Raw genomic sequence first — 19,803 nt, forward strand, 5'->3', positions numbered from 1 at the left:
TTAATTCCTGGAACGTCATCTTCTTTCCTTGTTTAAGGTCGTCGGTTGGCTGTATCAGTCTTCTTCCCAGCCCTCGCTTTCCTTCAACCTGGCCTTCGATGATGTCACTCAGTAACCCATTCCTTCTCATAATATGTCCCAGCCAGTTGGCTTTCCTTCGTGTAATCTTTGCTCGTTGACTCTCCTCAATACTTCTTCGTTGGTCACTCGATCCGTCCACCTGATCTTCTCTATTCTTCTCCAACACCACATTTCAAAACTCTCCAGGTATTTCTGTTCCTTCTTCCTGAGTGTCCAAGTCTCTGCTCCATACGTAACACTTCACTAGTTTCTTCTTCATCTCCAAGCCCAACTTGCTAGTGAGAAGTATCCTCTTCTTGACGAAAGCTGCCTTGGCCATGGCTATCCTTGCTTTTACTTCCTTGGGGCATAGGGCGTCCGTCGTGACTATGCTTCCCAAGTACTTGAAATGCTCCACATTCTCCATCTGTTGGTTTCCAATTACAACGTTCAATGGTTCTGCTCTCGGTGCTATCCTCATTACCTTTGATTTTTCAATGTTGATTTCCATTCCATACTCTCTACCTGTCTCCACTAACTTGTCCATCATGTTCTGTAATTCCTCCTCTTCCTTTGCCAATACTACTAATTCGTCTGTATACTTTACAGTCTTTATCACTCTTCCTCCAATTTTGAAGTCTCCTGTTCCCTCCAGAGCTTCCTTGGCAAGCCATTCCCCGTACAGGTTAAAAAGCAGCATCCCTGTCTTACACCTCTACCTATCTCAATGCTGTTGGTGTCTCCTGAGTCCAGTCTCACTTTGACTTTTTGCTGCATGTACAGGTTTTCGATTAGTCTTCTATTTCAAGTGATATGCTGCATAAAATGAGTCGGCACTGTAAAGAGATGCAGACAGAAATTTAGTTACAGAACAAAACCAAGTACAGAATTTTGCACTAACATTTGCATAATTTATTTATATAATCTAGATTGTAGGGCATTTTTCAGATTCCTTCATTATTATTATATGTTTTGTGTGTTGTTACTTTAATACATACTGAGGAGATGGACAGGATTTTCTGTAACTACAAATGTGATATTTAACAGATACGTCATCCAATATTTTTTTAAACCTGGCTAAATGCGTTAAATTATTTTAATTTTCTATATTCTGACATAAAAGTCTGCAAAACATTATTATTTACCAAAGCAAAATAATGAATGTAATCAGTCACTTTCAGGTCTTATTTTTATACAGTTCCTTCAGAACATGTGTCCGTCGGCCAGAACTTTTGTGACCACATGCTTATTTTTAATAAATCATTGTTTCTCTCTTTTTTTAAGTTTCCACCAAGACTTAAAACCTCATCAGTGGGCACGAGTACCCAATCAATCTCTGCAAGTGCACGCCCCGAAGCTGTCAGACATTCGTGGTTGGAGTACGCTGTGTGAAGACGCTGTGTCCGTGTCGGCACTTCACATTCCAGAAGAAGACAGACGCATCGATATTTTGGAATTAATTGAGACGGAACGAATGCTGAGGTAAATGTGAACACCTCGTGACGGACGATAAATATTCATGATGCAGGACACACACGATCTTCCTTTCTGTTCACATTCGATACTATGACAGATAATGGGTACCAGGGGTCCTTTCCCCAGGAGTAAGGCGCGGCCAGGTCCTGACACTGACTACTTGCCTCCGTCTAGTGCCTGAGTTGAGAACGAGTGGGAGCTACACCTCCTCTCCCCCCAAGCACCTACGTGGCCCGTAGCAGTTTAGCTTTACTTTTAGTTTTACAAAATGTTTAGTCTAATAGTTTGAAAATACCCCAAAGAAAACATTTTCTAAATTTGTCTCTCAAGAAATGACAATCTGAAAGACGTCGAATTTAAAAAAAAAGACTGCTTTATCTTTCACAACCCACAATTTAGTAAGTGAATCTGGTGTCATTAATTTTAGAGCCTGTTACTGCGGTTGAAGGAACTTACGCACTGGAGATGATATTCTGGCAGGTTAACAGAATGGATGAAATACTAAAGCCCCTTGCAGCATAATTGATTATGGGATGATCGCCTTTCAAATTATAACCTGTACCTCGAGGAAAAACGTAATAGTTCGCCCAGCGTAACCCAGAAATCTGTAGCAAATAAGAGTCTTATTTGGCTAGAGAGCTCATTGCAGTTTCATTTCAAAGGTGACAGGATTACAGTTTCGTATGTAGAGAATCTGAGTATAAATATTGTAGTGTACGCGTTTCCGAAATATTTGCCTCGGCTGATTAATACCACTGGAATATAATAGAATTTCCTAAGAGGCTTTTGTCTTACGGTTCTCACGCCCACACTCTCACTTTGTACGCCGCGCTCCGCTACCAGTCCAATTATCGTGCAGCTCACGCCCTCTGTCTCCATGTGGACCAGAAACAACTATTATATGTCAGGGCCCTTGCGACAGGGTTTCTATGATCTGCTTCACTTGGAATCACATGCTACGGCGATGCGAGTAGTTCTTGCTGCTTTGCTCATCCTAATACTTATACGATATTAGTGCCATAATTAAATTTATAATTTTAAACTGTATTTTATAATAGTTTACGTAAACAGATTCTTCTCGTCGTTATTCAGATTATCCATTTTTAAGTGTTGCGTAATGTTTTTTGCGTGCTTGTCTTAAATTCATTGAATCCCATTCTGCTGTAATTAAAATGAATTTTAATTCTCATCTGTAAATTTTATATCAGTTCTGACATGGTGCTTTATCCTCCTTACGTATTTTTACGTACTTCAGACCTACAAATCTTCTTCAGATATTTACGACGAGAAATCCGAACACAAGATGGAAGAGAATTCACAGACCCCACAGCAGTAGAATCTTACTTCTGTAGTTTGACTTTGTAGACATTTCGTTGTGTTAAGTGTGCAAATAGGAATTGGAAGCAGCACAGCGCATAATTATAAAACATAACTTTGCTAATCTTTTACTAGTCTTGTGTTTTTCCATACGATTCTTATTTTGTCAGTGTCGAGTCTTAAAAATTTTGTGTTCATCTGTTTGGCCTAATTTGATTGTATATTCATAAGTTACTGTAGTATATGTTAATTAAATTTTGAGTTTTAGGTAATCACCTCAAGTAATGATTTTGTCTTTCGGGGAGGTTTGTAAAAATGAATATATCGTCCCGTTGGGTCCAGAGTTAAAGGAATTATATGAAGATCCTGCAATGGACCATAATCTGCGCTGCCTAAAAACAGAATCAGTTAAGACCACAGATGAATATGACAGACGTACATTTTTAAATTATTGTAAGAAGAATAGAAAATATTATTAGAATTCTGTTTTGCTAATAAAATGTTGTTAAACTTGTTGTACTCTGTGAAAAAAGAGAAAATACGTACACACACGTGCACGTAAAAACTTTATAATGCTGAATCAGGATTACATTTTTTTTGATATTGGGATTCGAATTTATTGAAGTCTGTGATGTGATTGGTTCTTATTCTCGCAGTTACAGTTGAATCCTGTTTGGATTAAAGCAACAAATTGGATAAAATATTTCTTAAACTGCATGTTTGAATACAAGTACAGTGATCCCTTGGTTCCACAGGGTCCCATTTTTATATTAATGATAAAAATTTTAATAAATGATATGTTTGTATCATATGGCCAATCAGATTGCTTCTAAGTCGAATATTTACGTATTCAATAAATTCAATTAAAGATAAAGATTTCTGTCTTCTGGGTTGTTGCGCCGTGTAGTCTGGTCGATGTTAACCAACGTTTCGGAGGTCATACTGCCTCCGTCATCAGGGCGATTAAGGATAGTTTTTGTGGGACCAGTTACAAGAGACTACTGCGTATAAATTGTATAAACTTGGGCATTTGTTGAATGGTTTGGTTCGATTTATTCTTTATAAAGAGCCGTGCGTGTACTGATGAAAATGTTCGATGTTATTTCAGGCCCTCGCTGAAACTGGTGGACCGTTCGTTGCTGGTTGAGGATGTTGTTAAGTCGCTGATCACGATTGATCCAGGGACTTGGGATGAATCGTTTCAGAAAGGTAATTTTTGTATGTGTATAATAATTTGAGATAAAAGCTGGGAAGAGAGAGCATTTAAATATTAACCTTTCTTGGCCTTGCATTATGGCTTATGTGCGTTCGAGCTGGCCACTAGCATACAACTAAACCATTAATGTTTTAGGTACGACATCTAAATTCCCGTGGTCTACGCGCGTGTATATAAAGTGATCCTTGTTACAAAATACAGTGTATTTATTGCATTTTTAAGCTTAGAATGTCAAATGAAAGCTCTGTTCTTGAGAATGAACCCATTTACCTGAACGTAGAGTTTTTGTAAAAATCTGTCTTTATATACGTAACTACTTTACATTTATTTTCAGTTATTTCAGGTTTCTTTAGCCCCGAACCCTCAGTTTTGTAGTCGTGTTGTACGACCTGACTGTTCGTGCCTCGACGCAGGGTCTGTGAAGTTATTTCTAGACTGAGTTAGCTGTATGAATAACTTTTGATCTTTTCCTGTCAATTCACGATACAGAAATGCCCACATTTTCCATGATGATTTGATATCTGAAATGAACTCTTATCACATTGGAGTGTTTAATATGGTCTTAAATAAATAAAAGAAACCTATTTCAGTGGTACACTAGGCCAGAATTTATCTGGATGGATTTCTTGTAAGAATTTTGACAAAATTTAATTATATTTGTTTAAATCTTGTCCGTCTAATCGCAATTTAAAATTTAAAATATTTAAAATACCATATGATGTTCTCTATCGAAACATTCGATTTACACTAGAACATCATTTTTTTCTCACGACGTGTTTCAGTTCTTAGATGAATTATCTTCAGGTGTATAAAATTAAAATTATATAAACTTGAACATAATTTCTAAAAATGCAACTTTTTTTATATATTATTGTATTTTAGTCAGATGTTTATCATATATCAATGATGTTCTCTTCCAGATTCCATTTTAATAACATATTCGAAGTTGTTCTATATATGTACGTCGTGTTTAATATGACTTTTTGTGTGGGTGAATGTTTTTGTATCAGCCAGAATTGAGAGTTCCAACTATCTGGAAGTATTGCCGTGTTTAAATTTTAAATTGTGATTAGACGGACGAGATTTAAACAAATATATATTTATCACAATATGACGCAAGTTTATCATCTCAAAAATTTAATTAAGAAAACAACGGAAGACAGGGCGCAGTCTGATGGGAAAATAATGAAGGTTGACAGCTTGCACGCATATGGTAAACAATATACTTACGATTCATCATCACACTCTTACTCTACTGTGAAATAATTCTGTCTCTAAATATATATTCACCTCGTAAGGTTCCATTTAAGGTTTGTTAATATCTGATTAATAGGAATATTACTCCTATGTTTCTTCTCAATCTGGGATAATAAGCTTGGTAATATTTTACGTCTTATCTGCCTGGATATTGTTATCCTCAGTGCAGCAGAAATCTTTTCTGTGATGCCAGAATAAATTTGAATTTGGCCCACGAGGCTTCATGAATTTAAACTCCCGACCACCAATAGCCATCGTACTCACAGGCGGTTTACGAAGATATAATAATTTGAGATACCAGTATGTCGGAGAAAGATGTGGACAGTAAAGTAGTGGCTGGAATTTAATGGCTTGAAACATTTTTGATTTTTCGAAAAATTTTGAAAAAAAATGTAAAAAATCAAAAAACGCTGGAAATTGTCCAAAAAGCGCACAAAACCAAGAAATTTTGAAAAATTCCACTTTCAAAAATTTCAAAATTTTTGGGTGTTGTGAGCTTTTCAGACAATTTCCATCGTTTTTTGATTTTTCGAAAAATTTTGAATTTTTTTTTCAAAACTCTCACCAAGGGATGCATGCCAACCTCGGCGAATGCCTCACTATGTCTCTGCCGGACTCGTCCTCGATCCGTGTCTGTCTACTGCTTTCTGTCGCACATTTTGCAACATCTCACAGTTAGAACATCTCGTAGAATAACCTGTCTTGACTGTGACCTATGTAGCAGGTACTTCAAGAGCAACATTGACAAGTTTATTCGGTTCAGGATGTCTATTTCTCGGCCACCAATATTTCTGAATCTTGTCGTTGCTTTTCGATAGGAAGGACAAAGTCATGGACATAAGAGCTGAAAGTAGAATTGACATGTAATTGGAACTGTCGAATTATTTTAAAATATAAATTTTATCATAGATTCTTCTCTCGTAAACGTGATTCAAGCAATGGTCGTCTGAAGAAGGGAAGAACTCCAGATGGATGGATGGATGGAGATGTCAGTCCTGAGAGAAAACCAGTTGGCATGGGCCGCACTAGTAGACTACATGTGCGGACACCACGAGCGAGGGTCTCGCAGGTGAGCTTCTATACAATAAGGTTGTAATAAGAGGTACATGAAATATCCATTCGACTTCTATTTAATAAAAGGTTATGTTTTGGCTTCCTTATCCATCTTCAGGGCTTGTTACAGACGGTGTTTAATTTTGATATGACTTTTGTTCCTCTGTGTATAAAATTTCTCATGTACTGTCTCTAATTCTTTTGGTATTCTGCAGTTGGGGGGCTAAGCTGCCCTCTTATTCAGTTGTGCGTTACTTCATATTCTGCTAATTTTATTTCAGTAATAAATATAAATTAATTAACGAGTAAACAGATTGCTTTCGGAAGGACTCGAGAATTATTCCACCTGCCATCCCAGACAGAAGTCCAAAAGTAATGTCTGTCCCAGCTGTCTCAGGAGCGGAATCTATTGGCAACGAGATATTCGACTCATCAACGAGTACTTCTGTGGTGTAAGGATCTTCCCTGGACAGGACCCGACTCATGTGTACGTGGGCTGGGTAACAACGCAGTATCACTTCTTCAGCAAGGATTTCAATCAGAGTAGTGTCCGCAAGGCTTCTGTTATGATTGTGGATGACGATGACAGAATTATTGAAAGGTGACAACATAATCCTCTGTGTTCTAATTTTCTTGCCACGTTCTGCAATAGCGATGGCTTACGTAACGTTACAAGTAACTATTTAAGTTTATTCCAATTAAAACTGAGCTGTTACGCATACGTAATTAAGTTTATAGTCTTTTGAATTTAGAAACATTGGAATGCTTTTCTTTTTTGTAAGGAAAGGTGGTCTTATGTTATTATTACACGGTTTTAGTTCACATGTGTACATCCCACCAATTATTTTAGATTCATTTTGTGTTATCACGAAATTTGGTATGTCTCTCATGCAATTAGAAGCCATACCAACTTTATACCCTCTAATTTCCCCACAACCAGTAATGCCATCTTGGCTGCGTTACAAACGTATGAGGTGGGATTCGTTACCTCGTTCACAAGACTCCTCCTCGTTGTTCACTGGTATTAATACTTTTTAGCTTTGAAATTATGAAATTTGAAAGCAAACTATTAAGTTTTGTTACGATAGCATCGATCGTCAGAGTTGCTACGTGGTCCGTGCTGACGAACTCTACGATGAAGTGACTCATGATTCATCAGGCAAAGGGGCATCACAGGGAATGTGACAGTATTAACAGAAAGTTTGTTTTTAACGATTAATAACAACAAAATAGATCCTTGACGTATTACAGTTTCACGCTTACGATTTCCCTTCATTTCCATAACGAATAAGGACATTTATTATTTCAGTAGAGTTTATTTTAAGAAAATTTGGGCAAAGTATAAGTATTTTTAAAATTATGATTGGAAATTGCTCATTCTCATAATCTAATCTGAAATTATCAAAATCTAGCTTTATGTAGAGAAAGAAGGATTTTATTTCTCTTGGTAATGAAATTGTTTGGCGTATGATACTTCTTTAATGTTCCGACGTGTAGTGTTTTCTAGCGTAGTATAAAAATTATAAAATGTTGGTCCCTTTACAGTATTTTTCTCCCTTATTATGTGGTTTGGGGTGAGACGTCCACAAACAAAATGGTGTCCCGGTGAGGTTGCCAAGATTGCAGCAGAAATAAATTATGTTTTTTTGAGGGAAATTGAAATATTTAATAAATCTGTGTATCTCCAACTGGACCAATTTAAAACCGACAGTGTTATGCTATGATGTGCATGTGTTTTGATAAAACAGCGTACGTCTCTTAAAAACCCATACAGGACGCTGAAGTAAAATACGCATTGATCAGGAAATTGTACTTTGTAACTTCGAAAGTTTCTCAAGATATTGTTCACAAGAATTCTTATAATTGGAAGGAATGTTACGCGTATATTAGATTCATATTCTGAAAGATATTGTGAATTTATTGATGTGTTTAGTGGGAAATGTGAACGTACTGTGTAAACTTCTCTTCTCCTACGTTGTTTTGATAGATGGAACCTGAAACATCTTTGTGGCAGCAACGAGCAAGGAAGTGTTGCAGATAGAGTTGGGTAGGACATCAACCACCCTGCCACTTTCAGCTGCACTGCTTCAGAACTCTGAGAGGCATGTTATACCACAGGTTAGGTTAGGTTAGGTTAGGTCTATATACACTAGTTGCTTTTAAGAGGTATCAAGTTTTAAGTCACATTACCAATTTCAAGTGATTATTATTATTATTCAGTGTTCTGTCTTACGACAGGTCCATTGCTCTGCCCAAACAGAGCTCTCCAGTTGTCCCTATTCTCGGCTTCTCGCTTTAATTCCTGGAACGTCATCTTTTTCCCTTGTTTAAGGTCGTCGGTTGGCTGTATCAGTCTTCTTCCCAGCCCTCGCTTTCCTTCAACCTGGCCTTCGATGATGTCACTCAGTAACCCATTCCTTCTCATAATATGTCCCAGCCAGTTGGCTTTCCTTCGTGTAATCTTTGCTCGTTGACTCTCCTCAATACTTCTTCGTTGGTCACTCGATCCGTCCACCTGATCTTCTCTATTCTTCTCCAACACCACATTTTAAAACTCTCCAGGTATTTCTGTTCCTTCTTCCTGAGTGTCCAAGTCTCTGCTCCATACGTAACACTTCACTAGTTTCTTCTTCATCTCCAAGCCCAACTTGCTAGTGAGAAGTATTCTCTTCGTGACGAAAGCTGCCTTGGCCATGGCTATCCTTGCTTTTACTTCCTTGGGGCATAGGGCGTCCGTCGTGACTATGCTTCCCAAGTACTTGAAATGCTCCACATTCTCCATCTGTTGGTTTCCAATTACAACGTTCAATGGTTCTGCTCTCGGTGCTATCCTCATTACCTTTGATTTTTCAATGTTGATTTCCATTCCATACTCTCTACCTGTCTCCACTAACTTGTCCATCATGTTCTGTAATTCCTCCTCTTCCTTTGCCAATACTACTAATTCGTCTGTATACTTTACAGTCTTTATCACTCTTCCTCCAATTTTGAAGTCTCCTGTTCCCTCCAGAGCTTCCTTGGCAAGCCATTCCCCGTACAGGTTAAAAAGCAGCATCCCTGTCTTACACCTCTACCTATCTCAATGCTGTTGGTGTCTCCTGAGTCCAGTCTCACTTTGACTTTTTGCTGCATGTACAGGTTTTCGATTAGTCTTCTATTTCAAGTGATATGCTGCATAAAATGAGTCGGCACTGTAAAGAGATGCAGACAGAAATTTAGTTACAGAACAAAACCAAGTACAGAATTTTGCACTAACATTTGCATAATTTATTTATATAATCTAGATTGTAGGGCATTTTTCAGATTCCTTCATTATTATTATATGTATTGTGTGTTGTTACTTTAATACATACTGAGGAGATGGACAGGATTTTCTGTAACTACAAATGTGATATTTAACAGATACGTCATCCAATATTTTTTTAAACCTGGCTAAATGCGTTAAATTATTTTAATTTTCTATATTCTGACATAAAAGTCTGCAAAACATTATTATTTACCAAAGCAAAATAATGAATGTAATCAGTCACTTTCAGGTCTTATTTTTATACAGTTCCTTCAGAACATGTGTCCGTCGGCCAGAACTTTTGTGACCACATGCTTATTTTTAATAAATCATTGTTTCTCTCTTTTTTTAAGTTTCCACCAAGACTTAAAACCTCATCAGTGGGCACGAGTACCCAATCAATCTCTGCAAGTGCACGCCCCGAAGCTGTCAGACATTCGTGGTTGGAGTACGCTGTGTGAAGACGCTGTGTCCGTGTCGGCACTTCACATTCCAGAAGAAGACAGACGCATCGATATTTTGGAATTAATTGAGACGGAACGAATGCTGAGGTAAATGTGAACACCTCGTGACGGACGATAAATATTCATGATGCAGGACACACACGATCTTCCTTTCTGTTCACATTCGATACTATGACAGATAATGGGTACCAGGGGTCCTTTCCCCAGGAGTAAGGCGCGGCCAGGTCGTGACACTGACTACTTGCCTCCGTCTAGTGCCTGAGTTGAGAACGAGTGGGAGCTACACCTCCTCTCCCCCCCAAGCACCTACGTGGCCCGTAGCAGTTTAGCTTTACTTTTAGTTTTACAAAATGTTTAGTCTAATAGTTTGAAAATACCCCAAAGAAAACATTTTCTAAATTTGTCTCTCAAGAAATGACAATCTGAAAGACGTCGAATTTAAAAAAAAAGACTGCTTTATCTTTCACAACCCACAATTTAGTAAGTGAATCTGGTGTCATTAATTTTAGAGCCTGTTACTGCGGTTGAAGGAACTTACGCACTGGAGATGATATTCTGGCAGGTTAACAGAATGGATGAAATACTAAAGCCCCTTGCAGCATAATTGATTATGGGATGATCGCCTTTCAAATTATAACCTGTACCTCGAGGAAAAACGTAATAGTTCGCCCAGCGTAACCCAGAAATCTGTAGCAAATAAGAGTCTTATTTGGCTAGAGAGCTCATTGCAGTTTCATTTCAAAGGTGACAGGATTACAGTTTCGTATGTAGAGAATCTGAGTATAAATATTGTAGTGTACGCGTTTCCGAAATATTTGCCTCGGCTGATTAATACCACTGGAATATAATAGAATTTCCTAAGAGGCTTTTGTCTTACGGTTCTCACGCCCACACTCTCACTTTGTACGCCGCGCTCCGCTACCAGTCCAATTATCGTGCAGCTCACGCCCTCTGTCTCCATGTGGACCAGAAACAACTATTATATGTCAGGGCCCTTGCGACAGGGTTTCTATGATCTGCTTCACTTGGAATCACATGCTACGGCGATGCGAGTAGTTCTTGCTGCTTTGCTCATCCTAATACTTATACGATATTAGTGCCATAATTAAATTTATAATTTTAAACTGTATTTTATAATAGTTTACGTAAACAGATTCTTCTCGTCGTTATTCAGATTATCCATTTTTAAGTGTTGCGTAATGTTTTTTGCGTGCTTGTCTTAAATTCATTGAATCCCATTCTGCTGTAATTAAAATGAATTTTAATTCTCATCTGTAAATTTTATATCAGTTCTGACATGGTGCTTTATCCTCCTTACGTATTTTTACGTACTTCAGACCTACAAATCTTCTTCAGATATTTACGACGAGAAATCCGAACACAAGATGGAAGAGAATTCACAGACCCCACAGCAGTAGAATCTTACTTCTGTAGTTTGACTTTGTAGACATTTCGTTGTGTTAAGTGTGCAAATAGGAATTGGAAGCAGCACAGCGCATAATTATAAAACATAACTTTGCTAATCTTTTACTAGTCTTGTGTTTTTCCATACGATTCTTATTTTGTCAGTGTCGAGTCTTAAAAATTTTGTGTTCATCTGTTTGGCCTAATTTGATTGTATATTCATAAGTTACTGTAGTATATGTTAATTAAATTTTGAGTTTTAGGTAATCACCTCAAGTAATGATTTTGTCTTTCGGGGAGGTTTGTAAAAATGAATATATCGTCCCGTTGGGTCCAGAGTTAAAGGAATTATATGAAGATCCTGCAATGGACCATAATCTGCGCTGCCTAAAAACAGAATCAGTTAAGACCACAGATGAATATGACAGACGTACATTTTTAAATTATTGTAAGAAGAATAGAAAATATTATTAGAATTCTGTTTTGCTAATAAAATGTTGTTAAACTTGTTGTACTCTGTGAAAAAAGAGAAAATACGTACACACACGTGCACGTAAAAACTTTATAATGCTGAATCAGGATTACATTTTTTGTGATATTGGGATTCGAATTTATTGAAGTCTGTGATGTGATTGGTTCTTATTCTCGCAGTTACAGTTGAATCCTGTTTGGATTAAAGCAACAAATTGGATAAAATATTTCTTAAACTGCATGTTTGAATACAAGTACAGTGATCCCTTGGTTCCACAGGGTCCCATTTTTATATTAATGATAAAAAATTTAATAAATGATATGTTTGTATCATATGGCCAATCAGATTGCTTCTAAGTCGAATATTTACGTATTCAATAAATTCAATTAAAGATAAAGATTTCCGTCTTCTGGGTTGTTGCGCCGTGTAGTCTGGTCGATGTTAACCAACGTTTCGGAGGTCGTGCTGTCTCCGTCATCAGGGCGATTAAGGATAGTTTTTGTGGGACCAGTTACTAGAGACTACTGCGTATAAATTGTATAAACTTGGGCATTTGTTGAATGGTTTGGTTCGATTTATTCTTTATAAAGAGCCGTGCGTGTACTGATGAAAATGTTCGATGTTATTTCAGGCCCTCGCTGAAACTGGTGGACCGTTCGTTGCTGGTTGAGGATGTTGTTAAGTCGCTGATCACGATTGATCCAGGGACTTGGGATGAATCGTTTCAGAAAGGTAATTTTTGTATGTGTATAATAATTTGAGATAAAAGCTGGGAAGAGAGAGCATTTAAATATTAACCTTTCTTGGCCTTGCATTATGGCTTATGTGCGTTCGAGCTGGCCACTAGCATACAACTAAACCATTAATGTTTTAGGTACGACATCTAAATTCCCGTGGTCTACGCGCGTGTATATAAAGTGATCCTTGTTACAAAATACAGTGTATTTATTGCATTTTTAAGCTTAGAATGTCAAATGAAAGCTCTGTTCTTGAGAATGAACCCATTTACCTGAACGTAGAGTTTTTGTAAAAATCTGTCTTTATATACGTAACTACTTTACATTTATTTTCAGTTATTTCAGGTTTCTTTAGCCCCGAACCCTCAGTTTTGTAGTCGTGTTGTACGACCTGACTGTTCGTGCCTCGACACAGGGTCTGTGAAGTTATTTCTAGACTGAGTTAGCTGTATGAATAACTTTTGATCTTTTCCTGTCAATCCACGATACAGAAATGCCCACATTTTCCATGATGATTTGATATCTGAAATGAACTCTTATCACATTGGACTGTTTAATATGGTCTTAAATAAATAAAAGAAACCTATTTCAGTGGTACACTAGGCCAGAATTTATCTGGATGGATTTCTTGTAAGAATTTTGACAAAATTTAATTATATTTGTTTAAATCTTGTCCGTCTAATCGCAATTTAAAATTTAAAATATTTAAAATACCATATGATGTTCTCTATCGAAACATTCGATTTACACTAGAACATCATTTTTTTCTCACGACGTGTTTCAGTTCTTAGATGAATTATCTTCAGGTGTATAAAATTAAAATTATATAAACTTGAACATAATTTCTAAAAATGCAACCTTTTTTATATATTATTGTATTTTAGTCAGATGTTTATCATATATCAATGATGTTCTCTTCCAGATTCCATTTTAATAACATATTCGAAGTTGTTCTATATATGTACGTCGTGTTTAATATGACTTTTTGTGTGGGTGAATGTTTTTGTATCAGCCAGAATTGAGAGTTCCAACTATCTGGAAGTATTGCCGTGTTTAAATTTTAAATTGTGATTAGACGGACGAGATTTAAACAAATATATATTTATCACAATATGACGCAACTTTATCATCTCAAAAATTTAATTAAGAAAACAACGGAAGACAGGGCGCAGTCTGATGGGAAAATAATGAAGGTTGACAGCTTGCACGCATATGGTAAACAATATACTTACGATTCATCATCACACTCTTACTCTACTGTGAAATAATTCTGTCTCTAAATATATATTCACCTCGTTAGGTTCCATTTAAGGTTTGTTAATATCTGATTAATAGGAATATTACTCCTATGTTTCTTCTCAATCTGGGATAATATGCTTGGTAATATTTTACGTCTTATCTGCCTGGATATTGTTATCCTCAGTGCAGCAGAAATCTTTTCTGTGATGCCAGAATAAATTTGAATTTGGTCCACGAGGCTTCATGAATTTAAACTCCCGACCACCAATAGCCATCGTACTCACAGGCGGTTTACGAAGATGTAATAATTTGAGATACCAGTGTGTCGGAGAAAGATGTGGACAGTAAAGTAGTGGCTTGAAACATTGATAAACTTGAGTTCCTTATTTTTACTTGTTCAATTTTATCAGTCTAAACACAATAAAATATTATTATTAAATATTAAAATATTATTACAATTAACATTTAAATATTTAAAATATATTAAAATGATGCTCTCCATCGAAATGCTCGATTTAGATTGAGAGCATCATTTTAATATATTTTAAATATTTAAATGTTAATTGTAATAATATTTTAATATTTAATAATAATATTTTATTGTGTTTAGACTGATAAAATTTAACAAGTATATATCTCAACACAATATGACGCAACATTATCATCTCATTTCATTATTTTTATTAAAAATTTGTTCTTCTTGGACATAAAAGAATGTAATTTTTCTGTATGTCGCCTACCATAACTTGATATTATTTTTTCTGAATTGACACAGATACATGGAAATCTTAGTATTTCATTAACTTTTTTTTCAAACTTAGAACTGTAGTTGTCTCTTACTATAACTGTTTTATTTACTAACTGTCGCAGTATTAAATGTTATATATTTAATATCTTACTCCGTAAATCATAAATCAAATACTGTTAAGTATTTGGTACTTTTATTTATATTTGTGTTTGAAGATTCTGGGTTTAAATGCCTGAGGTCAGACTGTTCTTACGTATTTATATTTTCTTGAAGTTCCGTAGTCCATCCAGTTGAATCCTGTGACAGTTGCCTTAAAATCGGCCACATTCGCTTTCTTCCATATCCTCCTCCTCCTCGACTCGTTATAGGTACTCATTATCCCATAACCTGTACAGCTGAGAAATAAACTGAGAATCAGAAATATCCAACAGGAATGCACTGTGACTGTGTTTTCAAAATTACTATCCAAATTATAATTTTGAGGATGCAACTTGCACGTAAAGCCACTAGTGTAAATTAGCCTTGAAACTTTTGTTCCGACAAGTCTCGAAATAAAAGACTTTAAAATACAATTTTAGGCGTTATGCGAGAGATTCAAGATCTTTGTTCAACCTGTTCTGCAAATATATTTATCACCGTAGAATAAACCTAAATTCAAGATATTCAGGTGCTACACGGACAGAAAAATGTCTGATAAAAATGTACGCTAAAATAATATATAGAAATTGTATTTAAGTTATTATTAATTTGAATCTTTATATAATTATATTCACCTGAAGATAGTTCTTTTAGGAACTGAAACATGTCGTGGAAAAAATGATGGTCTAATGTAAATCGAATATTTCGATAAAGAACATCATTTGATAAATTTTAAATATTTTAATATTTAATAAGAAGATTTAAAATATATATTTATTATATCACGATATGACTCAACTTTACCATCTCATAAATATAAATTGTTCATCTTCTTTTACAGGTAGTGCTCCCATCGATGGAAAAATATTTCGGCACTCACAGAAATTACTTCGTCTCTGCGGCAACTGCTGCCAGCAACGTAGGGGCCGCATCTTTGAAGGAGAAAGAAATGGTGGCCAGGTAAATAAGGTGTTTCGAGAAAATTAGTTGAGGTTCAGGTATGCAAAGAGTTTGACTGACGAGCATTTAAGGTCTTACGAGCTTTCGGCACCTTCATTTATTAACTTTACGTGCTGTCAACTCTACTGGTACTTAAAATATTTTACCTACACATTACTTAACTGTTGCTTTATATCAGTGAAGGAAGAACATACCAAAAATGAAGTTCTGAGGGGATTATGTAAACCTGAGAGAGATGACGTAACAAGGAATTATTAAGTATCACAGCCAAGTATGATTCCTGCTTCATGTTTGGGAGATCCTACATTCAAATCTGAGCCTGGAGACCAGGTTCATGGGGTTTCTTTTAATTTTTCTTGGCAAATTATGTGGTGTTATGTGCGTCTAAGCCGTGCGTTATTCCTTCCACATGAAATAGCTCGATAATGGACGAACGAAGTTTTATCGAGTTTGACGTTTCATGATTTCGTAATAAATTGTTGTGCCATATCAGTTTCCATTTAAGTCAGACTATTTTAATGACCGCATTTTACAAGAGAATAAAATATTTTGTATTGTAATCTTATCACGACAGATCAATAAATTGAAAACACTTTTTTCAATTTTGTTAGCATCAAACCATAACAATAAATAAAATGAGATGGTAAAGTTGCGTCATATTGTGATATAATAAATATATATTTTAAATCTTGTCCGTCTAATCACAATAAATTCTTATTAAATATTAATATATTACAATAATTAACATTTAAAATATTTAAAATATATCAAATGATGTTCTTTATTGAAATATTCGATTTACATTAGACCATCATTTTTCAATGTTAATTATTGTAATATTTTAATATTTCATAAGAATTTATTGTTATTAGACGGACAAGATTTAAACAAATATATATTTATCACAATATGACGCAAGTTTATCATCTCAAAAATTTAATTAAGAAAACAACGGAAGACAGGGCGCAGTCTGATGGGAAAATAATGAAGGTTGACAGCTTGCACGCATATGGTAAACAATATACTTACGATTCATCATCACACTCTTACTCTACTGTGAAATAATTCTGTCTCTAAATATATATTCACCTCGTTAGGTTCCATTTAAGGTCTGTTAATATCTGATTAATAGGAATATTGCTCCTATGTTTCTTCTCAATCTGGGATAATAAGCTTGGTAATATTTTACGTCTTATCTGCCTGGATATTGTTATCCTCAGTGCAGCAGAAATCTTTTCTGTGATGCCAGAATAAATTTGAATTTGGTCCACGAGGCTTCATGAATTTAAACTCCCGACCACCAATAGCCATCGTACTCACAGGCGGTTTACGAAGATGTAATAATTTGAGATACCAGTGTGTCGGAGAAAGATGTGGACAGTAAAGTAGTGGCTTGAAACATTGATAAACTTGAGTTCCTTATTTTTACTTGTTCAATTTTATCAGTCTAAACACAATAAAATATTATTATTAAATATTAAAATATTATTACAATTAACATTTAAATATTTAAAATATATTAAAATGATGCTCTCCATCGAAATGCTCGATTTAGATTGAGAGCATCATTTTAATATATTTTAAATATTTAAATGTTAATTGTAATAATATTTTAATATTTAATAATAATATTTTATTGTGTTTAGACTGATAAAATTGAACAAGTATATATCTCAACACAATATGACGCAACATTATCATCTCATTTCATTATTTTTATTAAAAATTTGTTCTTCTTGGACATAAAAGAATGTAATTTTTCTGTATGTCGCCTACCATAACTTGATATTATTTTTTCTGAATTGACACAGATACATGGAAATCTTAGTATTTCATTAACTTTTTTTTCAAACTTAGAACTGTAGTTGTCTCTTACTATAACTGTTTTATTTACTAACTGTCACAGTATTAAATGTTATATATTTAATATCTTACTCCGTAAATCATAAATCAAATACTGTTAAGTATTTGGTACTTTTATTCTATATTTGTGTTTGAAGATTCTGGGTTTAATTGCCTGAGGTCAGACTGTTCTTACGTATTTATATTTTCTTGAAGTTCCGTAGTCCATCCAGTTGAATCCTGTGACAGTTGCCTTAAAATCGGCCACATTCGCTTTCTTCCATATCCTCCTCCTCCTCGACTCGTTATAGGTACTCATTATCCCATAACCTGTACAGCTGAGAAATAAACTGAGAATCAGAAATATCCAACAGGAATGCACTGTGACTGTGTTTTCAAAATTACTATCCAAATTATAATTTTGAGGATGCAACTTGCACGTAAAGCCACTAGTGTAAATTAGCCTTGAAACTTTTGTTCCGACAAGTCTCGAAATAAAAGACTTTAAAATACAATTTTAGGCGTTATGCGAGAGATTCAAGATCTTTGTTCAACCTGTTCTGCAAATATATTTATCACCGTAGAATAAACCTAAATTCAAGATATTCAGGTGCTACACGGACAGAAAAATGTCTGATAAAAATGTACGCTAAAATAATATATAGAAATTGTATTTAAGTTATTATTAATTTGAATCTTTATATAATTATATTCACCTGAAGATAGTTCTTTTAGGAACTGAAACATGTCGTGGAAAAAATGATGGTCTAATGTAAATCGAATATTTCGATAAAGAACATCATTTGATAAATTTTAAATATTTTAATATTTAATAAGAAGATTTAAAATATATATTTATTATATCACGATATGACGCAACTTTACCATCTCATAAATATAAATTGTTCATCTTCTTTTACAGGTAGTGCTCCCATCGATGGAAAAATATTTTGGCACTCACAGAAATTACTTCGTCTCTGCGGCAACTGCTGCCAGCAACGTAGGGGCCGCATCTTTGAAGGAGAAAGAAATGGTGGCCAGGTAAATAAGGTGTTTCGAGAAAATTAGTTGAGGTTCAGGTATGCAAAGAGTTTGACTGACGAGCATTTAAGGTCTTACGAGCTTTCGGCACCTTCATTTATTAACTTTACGTGCTGTCAACTCTACTGGTACTTAAAATATTTTACCTACACATTACTTAACTGTTGCTTTATATCAGTGAAGGAAGAACATACCAAAAATGAAGTTCTGAGGGGATTATGTAAACCTGAGAGAGATGAAGTAACAAGGAATTATTAAGTATCACAGCCAAGTATGATTCCTGCTTCATGTTTGGGAGATCCTACATTCAAATCTGAGCCTGGAGACCAGGTTCATGGGGTTTCTTTTAATCTTTCTTGGCAAATTATGTGGTGTTATGTGCGTCTAAGCCGTGCGTTATTCCTTCCACATGAAATAGCTCGATAATGGACGAACGAAGTTTTATCGAGTTTGACGTTTCATGATTTCGTAATAAATTGTTGTGCCATATCAGTTTCCATTTAAGTCAGACTATTTTAATGACCGCATTTTACAAGAGAATAAAATATTTTGTATTGTAATCTTATCACGACAGATCAATAAATTGAAAACACTTTTTTCAATTTTGTTAGCATCAAACCATAACAATAAATAAAATGAGATGGTAAAGTTGCGTCATATTGTGATATAATAAATATATATTTTAAATCTTGTCCGTCTAATCACAATAAATTCTTATTAAATATTAATATATTACAATAATTAACATTTAAAATATTTAAAATATATCAAATGATGTTCTTTATTGAAATATTCGATTTACATTAGACCATCATTTTTCAATGTTAATTATTGTAATATTTTAATATTTCATAAGAATTTATTGTTATTAGACGGACAAGATTTAAACAAATATATATTTATCACAATATGACGCAAGTTTATCATCTCAAAAATTTAATTAAGAAAACAACGGAAGACAGGGCGCAGTCTGATGGGAAAATAATGAAGGTTGACAGCTTGCACGCATATGGTAAACAATATACTTACGATTCATCATCACACTCTTACTCTACTGTGAAATAATTCTGTCTCTAAATATATATTCACCTCG

General features: G+C 35.0%; 1 protein-coding gene and 1 long non-coding RNA gene across 27 annotated transcripts in view; one reads left to right on the forward strand and one right to left on the reverse strand.

Annotated features, from left to right (window-relative positions):
* LOC147871702 (uncharacterized) overlaps nt 1–19,803 on the forward strand; it is a 76,763-nt gene that overhangs the window by 31,498 nt on the left and 25,462 nt on the right. For 22 of the 26 annotated variants that reach the window (XR_015538425.1, XR_015538424.1, XR_015538426.1 and 19 more), the window contains 8 exons: nt 1,345–1,542; nt 3,962–4,062; nt 6,236–6,395; nt 6,661–6,980; nt 8,367–8,497; nt 10,019–10,216; nt 12,637–12,737; nt 18,592–18,710. Coding sequence is in view for 2 of the 26 variants with exons in the window: in XM_087360396.1 (XP_087216522.1) it covers nt 8,484–8,497; nt 10,019–10,216; nt 12,637–12,737; nt 18,592–18,710 (432 nt within the window). In the remaining 24 variants the exon portion in view is untranslated. The remainder of the gene's footprint in view (nt 1–1,344; nt 1,543–3,961; nt 4,063–6,235; nt 6,396–6,660; nt 6,981–8,366; nt 8,498–10,018; nt 10,217–12,636; nt 12,738–18,591; nt 18,711–19,803) is intronic. The other 4 variants (XR_015538427.1, XR_015538409.1, XR_015538419.1 and 1 more) reach the window with 4 other exon arrangements.
* LOC147871703 (uncharacterized) lies at nt 14,648–16,151 on the reverse strand. The gene is made up of 2 exons (XR_015538432.1): nt 15,672–16,151; nt 14,648–15,124 (listed from the first exon to the last, which is right to left on the reverse strand). It is a non-coding gene; the product is annotated as an uncharacterized LOC147871703 (long non-coding RNA).

The sequence above is a fragment of the Zootermopsis nevadensis genome, unplaced genomic scaffold (assembly GCF_977971745.1).
Source record: "Zootermopsis nevadensis isolate Lab colony 2312 unplaced genomic scaffold, Znev_1.0 Znev_ptg000044l, whole genome shotgun sequence".
Lineage (NCBI taxonomy): Eukaryota > Metazoa > Arthropoda > Insecta > Blattodea > Termopsidae > Zootermopsis > Zootermopsis nevadensis.